We start from the raw sequence: 15,361 nt of genomic DNA, 5'->3' as shown, positions 1-15,361 counted from the left end.
CAAAAGAGAAAAGATTATATAAAACTTTGATTTTGTTCAAATTAAATGTAGTTCTGGGGTTCTGACTCATGTTAATTTGCTAGCTAAAGCAACACAGGTCCTGTCTATGCTTTTGTAAAATAAAGGGGGTCATCCCAGATATTTCATCATATTTTGTAGTTGGTCCTGGAACAAACAACCCCGCAATTGACCCCCAAGTTGCATGACAGCAAAGGATAGGGCTAAACTGGACAGCCTTATTAAGAGGGCCGGTTACGTCCTAGGGCGCCCCCTGGATCCTGTGGAGGAAGTGTCTGGGAGGAGGATACAGAGCAAGCTGGCCTCCATGAGGAAGAACTTATCTCACCCTCTCCAGCACACACTGAGGGCATTGAGGAGCTCCATCAGTGATGCTCCATCCCCGGTGAGTGAGGGAGAGGTACCGCAGGTCCTTCCTCCCTGCTGCCATCAGACTCCACAACAAGAACACACCAAGATAATTATTTAACTGCACCTTTCTTGTTATTTTTGTAAATATGATTGTGTATATATAATATAGTGCAGATTTATTTTCTATTCTATTTAGATTTTCTTTTTCTTTTTATTATTTTATTTCTGGGTGTTTTATTTTTTTTGGTATATTGCTCTTGCTGTTTTTAAACCGAATTTCCCCTCGCGGGACAAATAAAGGTTTCTGATTCTGATTCAAGTTCATTAGAAAAGGCTTTCAACCCCAGTGGTTTGACAGTTTGTTCCCAACTTTGCAAAGACCTACGTCACCAGCCAACAACTTCCTAAAATGTAAACTTTAACTATCATTAATGCACACTGGCAAGATCTGTGCGAGATGAGCTCATATACTTTGGAACCCCAGACTTGACATGGTTAAAAATAAATTATAATAAAAAGTCACTTAATTCTGATCATTTTATTCACCCATTATCAGCCCATATAGCTGTAATAGTTATGTATAAAAATAATCAGAATTTTAACAAGATACAAAAACATTTCTCAAATACTGAGTCAGGGATTAAACCTGGGACTTTTTGGCCCAGAGCAGTGTCCTCTAGCAACTGCTATTCATAGATGCATGGATATAAATCAATTCGTATTTCATGGTCACAATTTTTTATTTTTTTAACATGACATACCTGGAGCTCCATAATATACAGTATACCAACAGACAGGAAAGGCAATTAACCAATGACACATCCACCTAATTTTTTCAGCCCCTATTTTATCTACGCTTGTGCCACCAGGACAAAACAGGACATTCGGTCTTGCGAGTAGTTCTGTACGCTAACACATTAAACCTTATTTGACAGTTTGTGTGACGGCGAAACGATTCATCATAAATTCGTCTCCAAGTAGAAACAAATGTTGGCAGACAGTTCCACAAAACAATCATTTAAAAAAAGTAAGTGTTACCTCCCGACTTTTGAGGGGCCCTTGACAATGCAGCTGTAAAAATCATAACATGAACCTTGGCAACCTTTTAACACTCTCTTTCGTGGTGGCGTTTGAGTCTCTGGAGGCAGAGATAAGGAGTCGACAGAGAGGGAAGGAGGAAGGTAATGTAAAACTGCAACCAGTTAAAAAGGAATCAATGAAAGTTTTAACAAAGGTAACTTTTGTTTAAAAAGAAAATTGCGTAACAAGAAAAAATATACTGTATGTTTAGTACTTCCTGTATGAATAGGAAGTCAACATCTACTTATCTGTGCCGTTATTGTTAACTTCTTTATCTCAAAAGCGAATTACCTTTGATACACAACTTTCTTGTTCCTGCTTGCAGTGCATTGTGCTATAGAGATAGGGAATACTTCTGCCACCTCCTGCCCCTTTGAGCTTATTGCTGTTAATCCCTTTTCAAATGCTTAAAAAGCTATTAGATTACTTAAATAGCTAGAATGAGTTTAGGTAATAAAAAGGTCTGGCTCCAGAAAATGGGTGCAAATGAGCAGCTTGGCAGATGTCTGCGCTCTCTAAGTTTTAGTTTTCCACTTTGTAAGTTCATTCCATTAACCAACTCTTACATCATTGCGATCTAGCGGACACTCACGTGGTTTTCGTATAGTGCAATTGATGATTAACCACTGGCAGCCCTGTGGTAGCACTCAGAGCCCACCACGCACCTAAAAAAAAAAGGTTCTTATCTCGTGTGCTTCTCTGCTGAGCAGCAGGCGAGTGGGCGGGTCTATCAAGATTTAATGATGCCTTTCAACTCAGGTCTCAACAAGCAGTTGCTTATCAAGAATCTCAAGTTTTCTGCTGCTCAATCAGCTCCGACATTCAAGTTGCGATGATGGAATTTGCTTCCCCGTAGCTGATGAGTCATAGACCAGCTCTCACTGGACGAGGTTGTGCAGATTTGAGTGGAATCCTTCCGTCCATAAAACTTGATCCAGGATCAGTGGTCCGTTTTACCTCCAGCAACATGTAAAGCGGTCGGATGACTTCATTGATACTGGTCTCCGGGCATTCTTGGTTTAATGGTCAGGAGACCGTCACCATAAAAGCCAAAGAGGTGGCTCGGACTGCGCTTCAAAATCATCCAGATGGTTGTTAACACTGGTGCTGACGATAAATTCTGAGCAGAAATCAATGACATCATGCTCCAGAGAGTTTCTTTTTCGCCATATTTTATACATGACAGCGCATTAAAAGTGGAATAAAGTGAATGCTCGAGTTATAGCTGCAGAAGATAAGAGAGTTCAAAGAGGGTAGTGTTTGAAACTAAACACATTTCATCATCTAAAAATATATTTTGATGGTCAAAGTTTGCTCAAGAGAAAAACTAATGACAATAAAGTTTGTTTTGTTGTTCCTGACCTGAAATTCTGTTGTTTAAAGGAAGAAAATGTCTTTAATTTCTTCCAATCTAGAGTCACTGTTATTGTGTATTTAGTTATTGTGCAATAAGTCATTAATTTACTCCCTTTTTTTTATTTATAATTTATCTATATTGACAATTGACAACCAACATATAACAGTTATTGAATTATGATTCTCAGAAGAAAAAAAAAGAAAGAATGAGAGAAGAAAAAAACCTACAATATAACAGGAATCTACTAAATCACTTTGTTCAGCACTTGATAAGTTAATATTCAGATATTTTTTGATTTTGAGTGAGACTTACAGCAAAAAACTTGAAATAACACTGTCAAACTCAATGGACAAATTGATCTCACTTGCTCTCAGGGAACTTATCGCTGGATTTTAACAAACCATACCATGAATAATTTGGAAAAATCTCATGTTCTGCTCAGTTAAAGGTCATTTTTTTCAATTGCAAATATCTGTGATGCTCACCAGAAGTTGACCAGGAACGGGTGCTCCAGGTTCTGCATGATCTGCAGCTCTTTTAACACGTTCCGCACTTCGTTCCGCTCCACACACTTCAGCTTGTTCATGTACTTCATGGCGTACATCTTCTTGGTGTCTTTCTTTTGGACGATGCATACCTGGTGACAAATCAGAAGCAACGTTGGAAACATAAGCATCTATGGATCGGTATTGATCGGTTGGTTTTAAAGCGAAACGGATCGATCGGCGAGAGTTTGTTTCCCTGAACAACAGTGAGATTTTTCATGTTCGATCATCGTCTTCCAACAGCGACGTCTGTGGAGCAGCTGGCTTGGTTAATCAGCAGAACCCTGATCGCATGACGCCGGCATCCAACAGCTTGTCGGATGTGATTAGATGTAGAATCTGCTACTGGATGGAACACATGCTGGGAGTGCGTGTGAATGTGTGTGTGCCCACAATGAAGGTGCGATCCATCCAAGAGCCTATAATTCTTGCTCATGTGTTCTCCAGCCTGACTGTAAGTGTGTATGAAGAATGAGTTGGGAAACAATTTATTTAATTTACTTTTTTATAATGATATTTCTATAATTTATTTTTAAACTCAACTTTTTTAAATGTTTTCCATATATTCTGATTATCCTGACTCGGGATGTTGGTATAATAGTCGGAGCAAAGTACTGGGTCTACTTCGTGGTCACCTACCGATGGGGCTGTAGAAGGGTCTCTTCATAGTTGGACCAAATAATATGGGGGTCCTTAAAAATGCTAGAGCCCCCTCGACTATCTTAATGTTAGTCTTAATGTGGAGTAAAAGGTCTACCTTGGGTCTTCCTCTATATACTGACCGTCTCAAATTATCTCTAACGTGTCAACTGAACCTCCAGAGAAAACTGAGTTTGGCTGCTAAACCGACTAGAATTGCCTTTTGGCTCAGCTCTTTCTATGCCTCTTTCTTGCCAACCCTTATGACTGAGAACACTGATCTGCCTTCGGACATCACATATTTCCCTGACTCGTGAACAAGACCCAAATATAGTTGGGGAAAAATCTCTTTTCCACACTGGACAAGGCGTGCCCAACCTCGGATCTTGTGGAGTTAGTGGAGCTGATTCTAATGCAAGCTATTTTCAAATTCCTATGAGCCCAGTGTGGACTGAAGATCCTTCTGTGAGGTAGCCAACAGAACCACATCATCTGCAAAGAGCATCTCAAAAACGAAGATGCTAACAATACTTTGAAATTTCATCAATACAACTCTCGGCCAGAAACTGTGGTAAGGGGCATGGACAACTCTAACTGGAAAATAATCAGACTGGAATCTTGACCCCAGTCATAAAGGGACCAAATAGCCCATGTTTACAAGCTGGGTATGCCATGCCCCCCAAAAAACTCAAAACATAAACCTTAAGGAACAAGTTTGAATGCCTTCTCCAAGTCCTCAAGATATGGTTGGTTGTACCCCACTGTTCCTTGACTACTTAAGTAACCATACTGCTCCTGTTGAATCTAAAATCAAACCATTAGGCTCTGCAGTGCCTTACATCGCCAAACCCCAGAAGTTAAAGGAACTCATCAAGTCATCTCAGACTAACAAATCAATGGTTGCGCTAAAGAGACTTAATCTGCTTTGCACTCATTGTCAGTGTCAATGTTTGTCGCCACACACATGGATTAAAAAAGAGGGATTAGAAAAACGATGACTTACTTTTCCGAAGCTTCCTTTTCCAATCGCCCTCAAGATCTGGAAGTGGTCAAAGTTGACTGTGGAGAAGAAAAAGAAGAGGCAAAAACATGACTGACTGGACCATTAAAATGTTTGAAACTGTTATTTTTAATGAAGTTGGTTTTAAAATGTACAACTTGCGCTAATAAAAATCCTTCTTTCTCATCTTTTATTGCGAAAATTGTAATAATGCTATTATGGCACCTCAACAATTGGTACAAGCAATTTTTTATTTTCTCTTATTTAGAGATACCAGTACCCAGAATCCTCTGACATCTCTTCTTGGTGAATTACAAGGCGTTCCTCAGACAACTGAGATACATAATCTATCTATGGCCGTCCTTGATTATATGTTGGATTTGCTTTTAACTAATATTATCGCTGATAATTATCGAAACTAAATTTTCTTCTAATCGGAATCCCATTTGACATTATTTCTTATATTGCTGCTATTAAATCTAATGTGGCTACTTTTGCTAAACTTTCACATAGTTACATCTACAGTAATATTAAATATAATTAAAAATATTTCTATTTATCATATGTCTTTCTCATTTTCTGCAATTGCACCTTGTTTGGCTACAGTTTAATCATTGTAAATGTTGCTACCAGCTATAGCAGTTGCTGATTATGTAACTGTTAGTTGCTAATGCTAACTCCCATTCTTTCCAACTACTATTGCTACGTTTTGAACTTTTGCTTATATGGCTATTAGTTTAAAATAATTAAACTAATTAAAATGTATTTCTCCAATTGCCAATCACTACCTATCTTACTAGCGCTACTTTGTGATAAACACAAATTTGACAAAACTACCTTTGGAATTTGTTGCTACTATTGCTTTGATTGTAATGATATAACTAAAAGTGTTAAAATGTAAATAAATATGTACATTTGCATATATTACTGCATTTTTTTTTTGGCCATGCTACATGTTCTTTTGTAACTTTTTAGGTTCCGAACGCAGTAAGACAACTAACAATTCAATTACCAGCTTCAAAGTGTTGTTACAGTGGAATCCTCGTGGGAATTTCCTTTGAGCTCATGTGAACAATGACGACCGTCAATCCCTGGCAGATTGTGTCTCCGCGGCAACCAGAGGTCAAGTATCTTCAAGACATTTTGAGGCTGAGTAACATGATATGAAATAAAATGTCCTCTATCTGACTTTTATCACATGATTGGCTTCTGTTTGTCAGCGATTTGGAAGCAGATAGTGCTGTTTGTTTCTGGTTGCCGTGGTGACCGGGACACTAGGTTCCCCCTCTTCGTCACCGTTGCCTTGAGGATGGAACAGCTGCGGCTAAAACTCATTCTGCTCAGGTTAGATGGAAGTGGCCGTAAGTGTTGTGTACAAACCACAGCGACGCACAACTATAGAGATCTTGGATGTGACAGATGATGCTACGCTCTGTTAGTCAAGTATCACCAGACGCATTGTTTCCATTAATCCTTTCATTACAGCCATATGTTTGGAAATTCATACACACTCTCATCACGTCCATCATGTTTTCCTCAGTGGGTATTTACTGGACAGTATGAAAAAAACGTTATGAAAGGATCACGACAACAACAATTATTTCCATTCAAAATAGTATCTCTACAATTCTTTCTACTGCTCCTTACATTGTTTTTACTTTCCTGTTCATATTCAGGCTGTAATAGCAAAGTTGTACTTAAGTTATGCTAATGCTACCTCAGGTTGTTGTTTGCTAATGTATGGCTGTTGCTATGGAATTTGCTACTCTTGCCATTTTCCTCGAAAATTTTTATACTCATCATTTGCATCACTGTTGAGGCTTATTTAGCTACACATCAATACTATCGTTTCAGCGATTCTCTTATTATGATCACCTCAAATTTCTCTTGAAAAATAATCTTCTTTAGCTCATGTTGCTTAGCGTTAATCTGTAATGGGTAAAATTCCATCATATTTTATACTGTGACTGTGGTTCGGTCAAGAAAAAAGAAAGGATGAAGGAAAAAATATACATTAATATGATGGGACAAAACATAAACTTAAACAAAATATATAATAAGGGAATATATTTAATTGTATATTTAAAAACAACTTATTTAAATAAATATGGACAAAACATGTAAACATGATACAAACGCACCTTAATTTTAAAAATATAATTTAAAATGCTCAATTTCTTCAGGTAGAATGAACACTCTCAAATGAATGATTGACAAATTAAGTCTAATAATCTATATTCAGTTAAACTAGTCATGAGAGATATCTTCTGTATATAGGTAAAAAGTCCAAATTGTTAATTAGCTGTAGCAAAATTGTTTTTGCTTGTTTTCTCTCTGATCCCACAAGAACAACAGGTATACAGGCACGGGTGTTCCCCAGGCTATACTTTTAAAGATCTATATGCCTTATATAATGTACTAATAAAAAGTGAGATAGGCCTAATACTGAGTGTGATTGTTGCTATAAGCTATTATGTATTGTAATATCCTCACATTATCTTCATTTTATTGCCACTGTGTCGGCTTCTGCCGGGCCTGTGAGCAGGATGACAAGATAGCGTTGACAGTTTCACTCTCCTATTTGTAAGAGATGACGGACACTTGAGTGACGGGGCATGAAATGAGTGAAATCCGTGCATGAAGGGAATTGAATCATCTGAAGGGGGAACTCGTCTCCTCGTCCATTTAGACGAGACTGACAGCGTTAATCAGCCTGTGAGGAAGCAATCAACCTTGTAAGCAGATGAACTTGTGAAGCTGTTATTTAGGCTCAGAAGAGTCGACTGTTAATGTATATTTGCATTAACATCCATCAGAGATTGAGTTTTAGGATTTACAACGAAACAGAAGGAAGTTGCTGAATTACGTAACATTTAAAAAAAATGTTTTTAAACGTATAAAGTACACGTGAAAACCTCTCATTTTAAAAAAAAGACAAAGGTAAAATAAATATATAAAAATAAAACCAAGCACGCACATGAAACATCACACACAAATCAATGGAACCTCTCACATTCACATACATATCAAATCCTCTCATATTGAATCTTTTGCACACACGTAAACCCTCTGAAGTACACACATATTAAACCTATCATGTACACGTATGAAACCTCTTGCACACACCTTTGTATTCGATTACACATATTTAACCACATTAGACCTCTTGTACACACAAACAACCCCTCTGATGCACACACACACACAAATTCAATTATTGCACACACATAGAAAACCTCTGAAACAAACATATAAAACTCTTGAATAAAAACCTCTTGCACACAAATTGCGCAAATAGGAAACCACACACTTCTAAAACTTCTTGCACATATGTATAAAACCTCTTTGACACACCTACGAACCTGACACGCACAGATGTGAAACCTCTGACATGAGCACATGGGAAACTGCTAAAAGACACGTATGAAACATCTAATACGCACTTATATGAAACTTCTTGTAGACACATGCATGACACATATAGAACCTCTGACATGCACACATAAAGAGCCTCTGACATGCACACATATACAATCAATGACATGCACACATATAAAATCAATGACATGCACACATAAAGAACCTCTGACATGCACACATATAGAGCCTCTGACATGCACACATATAAAATGAATGACATGCACACATAAAGAACCTCTGACATGCACACATATAGAACCTCTGACACGCACACATATAGAACCTCTGACATGCACACATATAGAACCTCTGACATGCACACATAAAGAGCCTCTGACATGCACGCATATAAAATCAATGACATGCACACATATAAAATCAATGACATGCACACATAAAGAACCTCTGACATGCACACATATAGAGCCTCTGACATGCACACATATAAAATCAATGACATGCACACGTATAAAATCAATGACATGCACATATAAAGAACCTCTGACATGCACACATAAAGAGCCTCTGACATGCACACATATAAAATCAATGACATGCACACGTATAAAATCAATGACATGCACATATAAAGAACCTCTGACATGCACACATATAGAACCTCTAACATGCACACATATAGAACCTCTGACATGCACACATATAGAACCTCTGACATACACACATAAAGAGCCTCTGACATGCACACATATAAAATCAATGACATGCACACGTATAAAATCAATGACATGCACACATATAGAACCTCTGACATGCACACATATAGAACCTCTGACATGCACACATATAGAACCTCTGACATACACACATAAAGAGCCTCTGACATGCACACATATAAAATCAATGACATGCACATGTATAAAATCAATGACATGCACACATATAGAACCTCTGACATGCACACATATAGAACCTCTGACATGCACACATATAGAACCTCTGACATACACACAGAAAGAGCCTCTGACATGCACACATATAAAATCAATGACATGCACACGTATAAAATCAATGACATGCACACATATAGAACCTCTGACATGCACACATATAGAACCTCTGACATGCACACATATAGAGCCTCTGACATGCACACATATAAAATCAATGACATGCACACGTATAAAATCAATGACATGCACATTTATAAAACCTTTGACATGCACACATATAGAACCTCTGACATGCACACATATAAAATTAATGACATGCACACGTATAAAATCAATGACACGCACATATATAAAACCTCTGACATGCACATATATAAAACCTTTGACATGCACACATATAAAACCTTTGACATGCACACATATAAAACCTCTGACATGCACAAATATAAAATCAATGACACGCACACGTATAAAATCAATGACATGCAAATAAATAAAACCTTTGACATGCACACATATAAAACATCTTAAACACACATATATGAAACTTATTGTAGACACATATTAAGCTTCTCAAATGCACACATATGAAAAACATCATACACACACATATATGAAACTTCTTGTAGACACATATTAAGCCTCTGACATGCACACATATAAAACATCTAAAACACACATATACAAAACATCTTGTAGACACATATTAAGCCTCTGACATGCACACATATAAAACATCTAAAACACACATATATGAAACTTCTTCTAGACACATATTAAGCCTCTGACATGCACACATACAAAACCTCTGACATGCACATCAATCAAACTTCTTACACACACATATTTGAAACTTCTTGAAAACACATAAAAACTTTTACATTCACACATATAAAAGCTGTGATGCAAACAGGTAAAACTGTCCACACACACATATGAAACTTCCTGCAGACTTATATTAAACCTCTGACACGCACACATATAAAACCTCTGAGACGCACATTAATGGAAAACATTTTGCACACATAATGAAAACCACTGACGCACGTACATATACGATTTCTCGCACACACACACATGATACCTGAAACCACGAAAACCAACTTCTTCCATACGCACATTGAATCTCTCTCACGCACACATAAGATACCAAACATGTAACTCAAACCTGTGCGCACACATATTCAGTCGCTCACTGGGTTACAGTGACAGCCAGACACATTAAAAGCCAGATAAGCAGTAAACACGTGTTTAACAAGTCTCCTGGTTACACTGAAGGCTAACAGACATGTGACACACGAGGGACATACGGTTGTCCAAGGAGACTGACGTGTCCGGACAAGGTTCGCTCTCATGTGGGCGACTCTGTCAAGTTATTTTCATTTCTCAAGAACAGCTGTTGATCTAATCCGTAATCGTAATCATCAAATAATCGTAATAATCAAATAATAATAATTGCATTTTATGTATTCTGTGAACAGGTTTTATTTTGTGTCCTAGCGAGTGTAAAGGGGCTTCGAGAGGATAGAAGGCGGTATGAGGAACATTAGTTCTAACCATGACTGGTGATCATCCTGTAGTTGGAGGAGGTGAAATGATGATGAGAGCAGCATTGTGACAGTAATGAAAACGGATGATGCGTTGAGAACATGAGGTCAAGTATGAAGAAGCAGACGAATGATCTAGAATGACTGGACAAAAAAAACATTATGCTTCCAATCTTTCTAGTTTTTCTCACTTCTAGTTTAGCTTGGAACTTTTAGGGGCAACTTTTTTTTTCTATTATTTTATATTAGTGCAAGTAGTATATTAGAAAAATCAGATTGTATATTTCTTGGATAATGTTTTCCTAAGTATGAGAAGTGAAAACAGCAGCAGTTTTGTAGATTGTTTGTCACAGAAAAGTATTCCCAGCAGAGTTTCTATCAAATAAATAACTAGATGGCAAATTTAATTTAACACGATTATGGTATAATCAACATGGTAATCGAGATATTGAAAAACGCTATATATGCGTCAAGTGAACACAAACCCCCAAATAATACTGACAATATAAAAAACAAAATATTTTTCAATGGAAATAAGTTCAAAGTTGTATTTTGTTGGAACATTAGAAATATTGCTGTTATATTGTTTTTGAACATAATTGTTTATATTTAAAAAATATTGTTTTAGTACTTAAACCTATACAAAAGTCACACTAGTTTTGGATTCAACCAAGCGCTCCCTACTCAGCTCATTTTAGGGTTTATTATTATTACTTATATCATTTTCTCCAGCAAAACAACAGAAATGGCGTCCATTGTAAGAATGTCAGTAAGTATTTTTAGCTTCCGACAAACAAAATGGTCTTATTTACAGGGGAAATAATGTCGCAACCCATCTCTACTGACTTCAAATGATGAAGTCTTCATCTCTAAGATACGATAAGTGTCATTGTGACGATGTTGAAGTTATTATTAAGTTCTACCCTGTCTGTAGTCTCAGCGAACGAGAGGTTACGAGAGCGGAGTCCATTGTGACGAAATAATGGCTTAATCACGCCCCGCTTTGTTTATAGAACGAGACAAGCGGTGAAAAACCTCGAAGTCTGACCAATCACAGCAGAGTAGATGTGGTTACAGTAAACAAGATTTCATCTCCAGAAAGTGTTTTCATTAGGCAGGGCTTAAGCACATTTTTAATCTAAATATTACAATGAAAATAAAGTTTTGTACAAACAGACACATACTGATGAGTACAATAGAGATCCAAGATCTATTTAGGATACAGTTAAATTAACACATAGCTGGAAATACTAGATGTTATCCCAGAATACTTCCTGACAAGATGATTCAAATGATCGATTCTCTCAGAGAAGGGAATTGGTAGGAAATCCACTTCTGATTAAATTCAGTTTGACTGACTTATTGGACGTGCCGGCGTTAAATTAATTTCCCAGACTGATTCGGATCAATAAATTCTCACGTCCGTAGCAACTTAATCGAGAACAGGAGTAGAGAAAAAAAAATAATAATAACTCACCCTCGTCTGAGTCGTGAGTGACCGGAGCCTTGCTGGACTGTCCGAGCCCCATGTTGCTCCTGGTCAATGCTCCTCCTGCTGCTCTCAGTTCTCGCTCATAGTCCGGTCGGCGCTCGCCGCTCTCTGACCTGACATTTACAGCTTCTCCGACACCTCAGCTGTGCTCGCACATCCTCACAAGTTTCTCCTCGGTGTGGCAGATGAGCGCGTCTGGTGGAGGAGGGAGGGTTGATGTGACTGTGACCCTCTGAGGACTGAGTCTAACCTGCTGCCACAAACATGACACCACAGAGCGAGAGAGGGAGGGAGAGAGAGAGAAGGAGGGACAAAGAGAGGGAGAGAGAGACGATAATTGAAATAAACGGATGTATTATAACGCTCGCCGCCGACTTGTAAACCTAATATCACATCTTGAAATGATGTTAGAAATATAGGTAAAGGTTACATCAGTCAGATATAATAGCAGAGATGCAAACAGAGCTAGCTGCTATTCTACATAGCACATCAATTTCATGTGGACCACATGACATGACACCGAGGGCCGCATATGGCCCACAAGCCAGCTTCAAAATCAGAATCAAAACATGTTTATTGCCATTTAATTATTTATTTCCTGACGACAGTATAGAATAAAAAAAATGAAATATAATTGATGAATGAATACAATATATTTAAATAAAAGAATAATCAAATAAATTACATGTAAACCTAAATACAATAAAATAAAATAAAATTAATTTACCTGACTTCACTGCCTCTCTTCCCAGGTAGCTGACTTTACCAACTGTATTTAGCTCAACAAAAACCACAAGCAAAAGCCAAACATTTAGGCAAAGATATAGGATGGTATGTCGTGTTTTAAAAAAATAATTATTTGAATAACTTTGGGACTTTTTTGGAAGGGTCGTTTCTTATTTATTTACGCAAGTGTTTGTTAAACATAAAGTAGAGTAACAAAGGAGGTTTTATTCTATTGGAAGAAAATTCAACTTTTCAACTGGACAGTAAATAAATGTAAGTAAATAGAGAAATAAACACAATAAAACCTTTTTTAATTTCAAATGCGTACAAAGATGAAGCTCGATGATAAAATGCTCTCAACAAACAAAATGTCATAATAATATTTAAAATTAATGTAAAATATTAAACTAAAAGTAGAAATGATGTCGTAAAAACGTAATAACGTTTAAATGTATTGATAGATGCTTCGACCAGATATTGACATTGTGAGGCCACCCATGGCCCTTAAACCACACTTTGCTCTGCACAGATACTTTTATCAGGGTCGAAGTTTAAATCGATCAATTGTATCGATCCTGAAGTTTGTTCTTTAAAAATGATTTAAAATGTTTTTTTAAGGTTGAACTCGCGGTGACCATGGCAACACTTGTCACTTTCCATCGCCACGATAAGGTCACAGCCATCATGTGTGGACCCGGTAGGTCCAGTTTGTGAATAAATAAAAATATATAAATATATATATATATAAATATCACCACGTTTGAATGAACTGGACCCAGTCAGAACCACCTACCTCTGGACGCAGCAGGCTGTCCGAACATGGGAACATCTCCAGTCCTGGTTTGCTGCAGAGACGAGGCAGAGCAACAGTCTCTCGTCCGAACACCGGACCGATGACGCGAGGAGGAACCCCCCACTGAACCCCAGACGCCTGCAGCTGCCGCGAGGATGGAGAATGAAACTTGGATTTGAGGGAAGAAGGAGCGACTGAGTCTGACCTCCACATCCCCGCATGTGTCCGCTACTGCAGGCGCGTTCACACTCAGCCAGAGGGTGGGGGCTCCCCCCCCCCTTACCCCCTTTCCTTCCTCAGAGGAAAATTATTTAAAAATACGTCAATTCACTTTAATTTATGACATCACAACAACATCCCTTGCTGCGTGTTGCTCCGTATTTCCTCCCAAATGAATGCTTGAATAATGTAAAAAATAATAATAATAATAATAATACATTTATACTCGCAGTTAAACGTACTGCTGTACTTTTGAAAATACATTTCAATTTCGGCAAATATTGTACAGAATTTGAAAATGAACTACTTTAACTGTCAGCTAGCAACCAGCGCCCTCTAGTGGTGACTTATTCTAAAGCATCACCGTAAAAATACAATTTACTTTATTCGTTTATATTGTTTTTTATTATTATTATTTTATTTTGATTTTTCAAAGAAGAAGACAAAAATAACAAACAAGAAAAAAAACAAAAAAAACACATCTCCTCATCCCCCGCTCAAAAAAAAAAAAGTAGTGAAAAATAAAATAAAACAGAAATTGCAAAACAGTAATATACAATCCAGTCAAACACTTACATATTGTACACAAAAGAAACAATTTATGAGTCCATTCTATGTGCCGAAATATAATTTCGTTCATATTGTTAACGAAAATCAAACATACTTGAGTTAAACAAATTAGAAAAACAATTCGTTTTATTTTATACTTTTAATTTAATTTTTCATTAGTGTTTTCTAAATATATGTTTACATTTTTACCATTATACTGTACAGAAACATTTTGATAATGACACATTCAAAAAAGTTGATACTACCCTTGTTAACCTATTTCTCTTTTGTTAATAAGGTAATTATTTTAAGTATTTTATTGTTTACACTTAACTTTTTTTTTATTAATAACCATCCATTGTTTTTATACAATGATAGAAGTGAATAATTAAAAAAAAGTTATTAAATAGCAATAACACTTGTATATTCACTTAAATTTAAACAAACAATGTTTGTTTTTATATTAATTTCTTCTCATTAAAATGTTTGTCTTTATTTATTTCCACTTTTATTTCCAAATGATAACACTGTTGTCACTCCATAAGCAGGGCACTAAAAAGATGTGATTCCTTCTCAGACCTGCGACGGCCTTTAAATAACTCTCTGCTGTTGGTAGATCAGGTCACATGCTCTTCGCCTATTTCTCTCTGCAGTTCCATAAGAAGACAAATCACCTTCACTGTCTCAGGTGAGCAGGAGAAAAAGTGAAATATT

General features: G+C 37.0%; 1 protein-coding gene across 4 annotated transcripts in view; it reads right to left on the bottom strand.

Annotated features, from left to right (window-relative positions):
* stk32a (serine/threonine kinase 32A) overlaps positions 1–14,072 on the bottom strand; it is a 62,710-nt gene extending 48,638 nt beyond the window's left edge. For 2 of the 4 annotated variants that reach the window (XM_087807427.1, XM_087807430.1), the window contains exons 1-4: positions 13,880–14,072; positions 12,346–12,610; positions 4,994–5,049; positions 3,292–3,443 (exon numbers count right to left, since the gene is read on the bottom strand). In XM_087807427.1, the coding sequence (XP_087663553.1) occupies positions 3,292–3,443; positions 4,994–5,049; positions 12,346–12,397 (260 nt within the window). In that variant the 5' untranslated portion in view covers positions 12,398–12,610; positions 13,880–14,072. Of the gene's footprint in view, positions 1–3,291; positions 3,444–4,993; positions 5,050–12,345; positions 12,614–13,879 lie in introns of all 4 variants that reach the window. The other 2 variants (XM_087807428.1, XM_087807429.1) reach the window with 2 other exon arrangements.
* Positions 14,073–15,361: the final 1,289 nt, after the last annotated feature.

Source organism: Callionymus lyra, chromosome 14, assembly GCF_982586985.1.
Source record: "Callionymus lyra chromosome 14, fCalLyr1.hap1.1, whole genome shotgun sequence".
Taxonomy (NCBI): Eukaryota; Metazoa; Chordata; class Actinopteri; order Syngnathiformes; family Callionymidae; genus Callionymus; species Callionymus lyra.
Note: the sequence above shows the minus strand (reverse complement) of the source record. Positions and strands in the feature narration are given on the sequence as shown.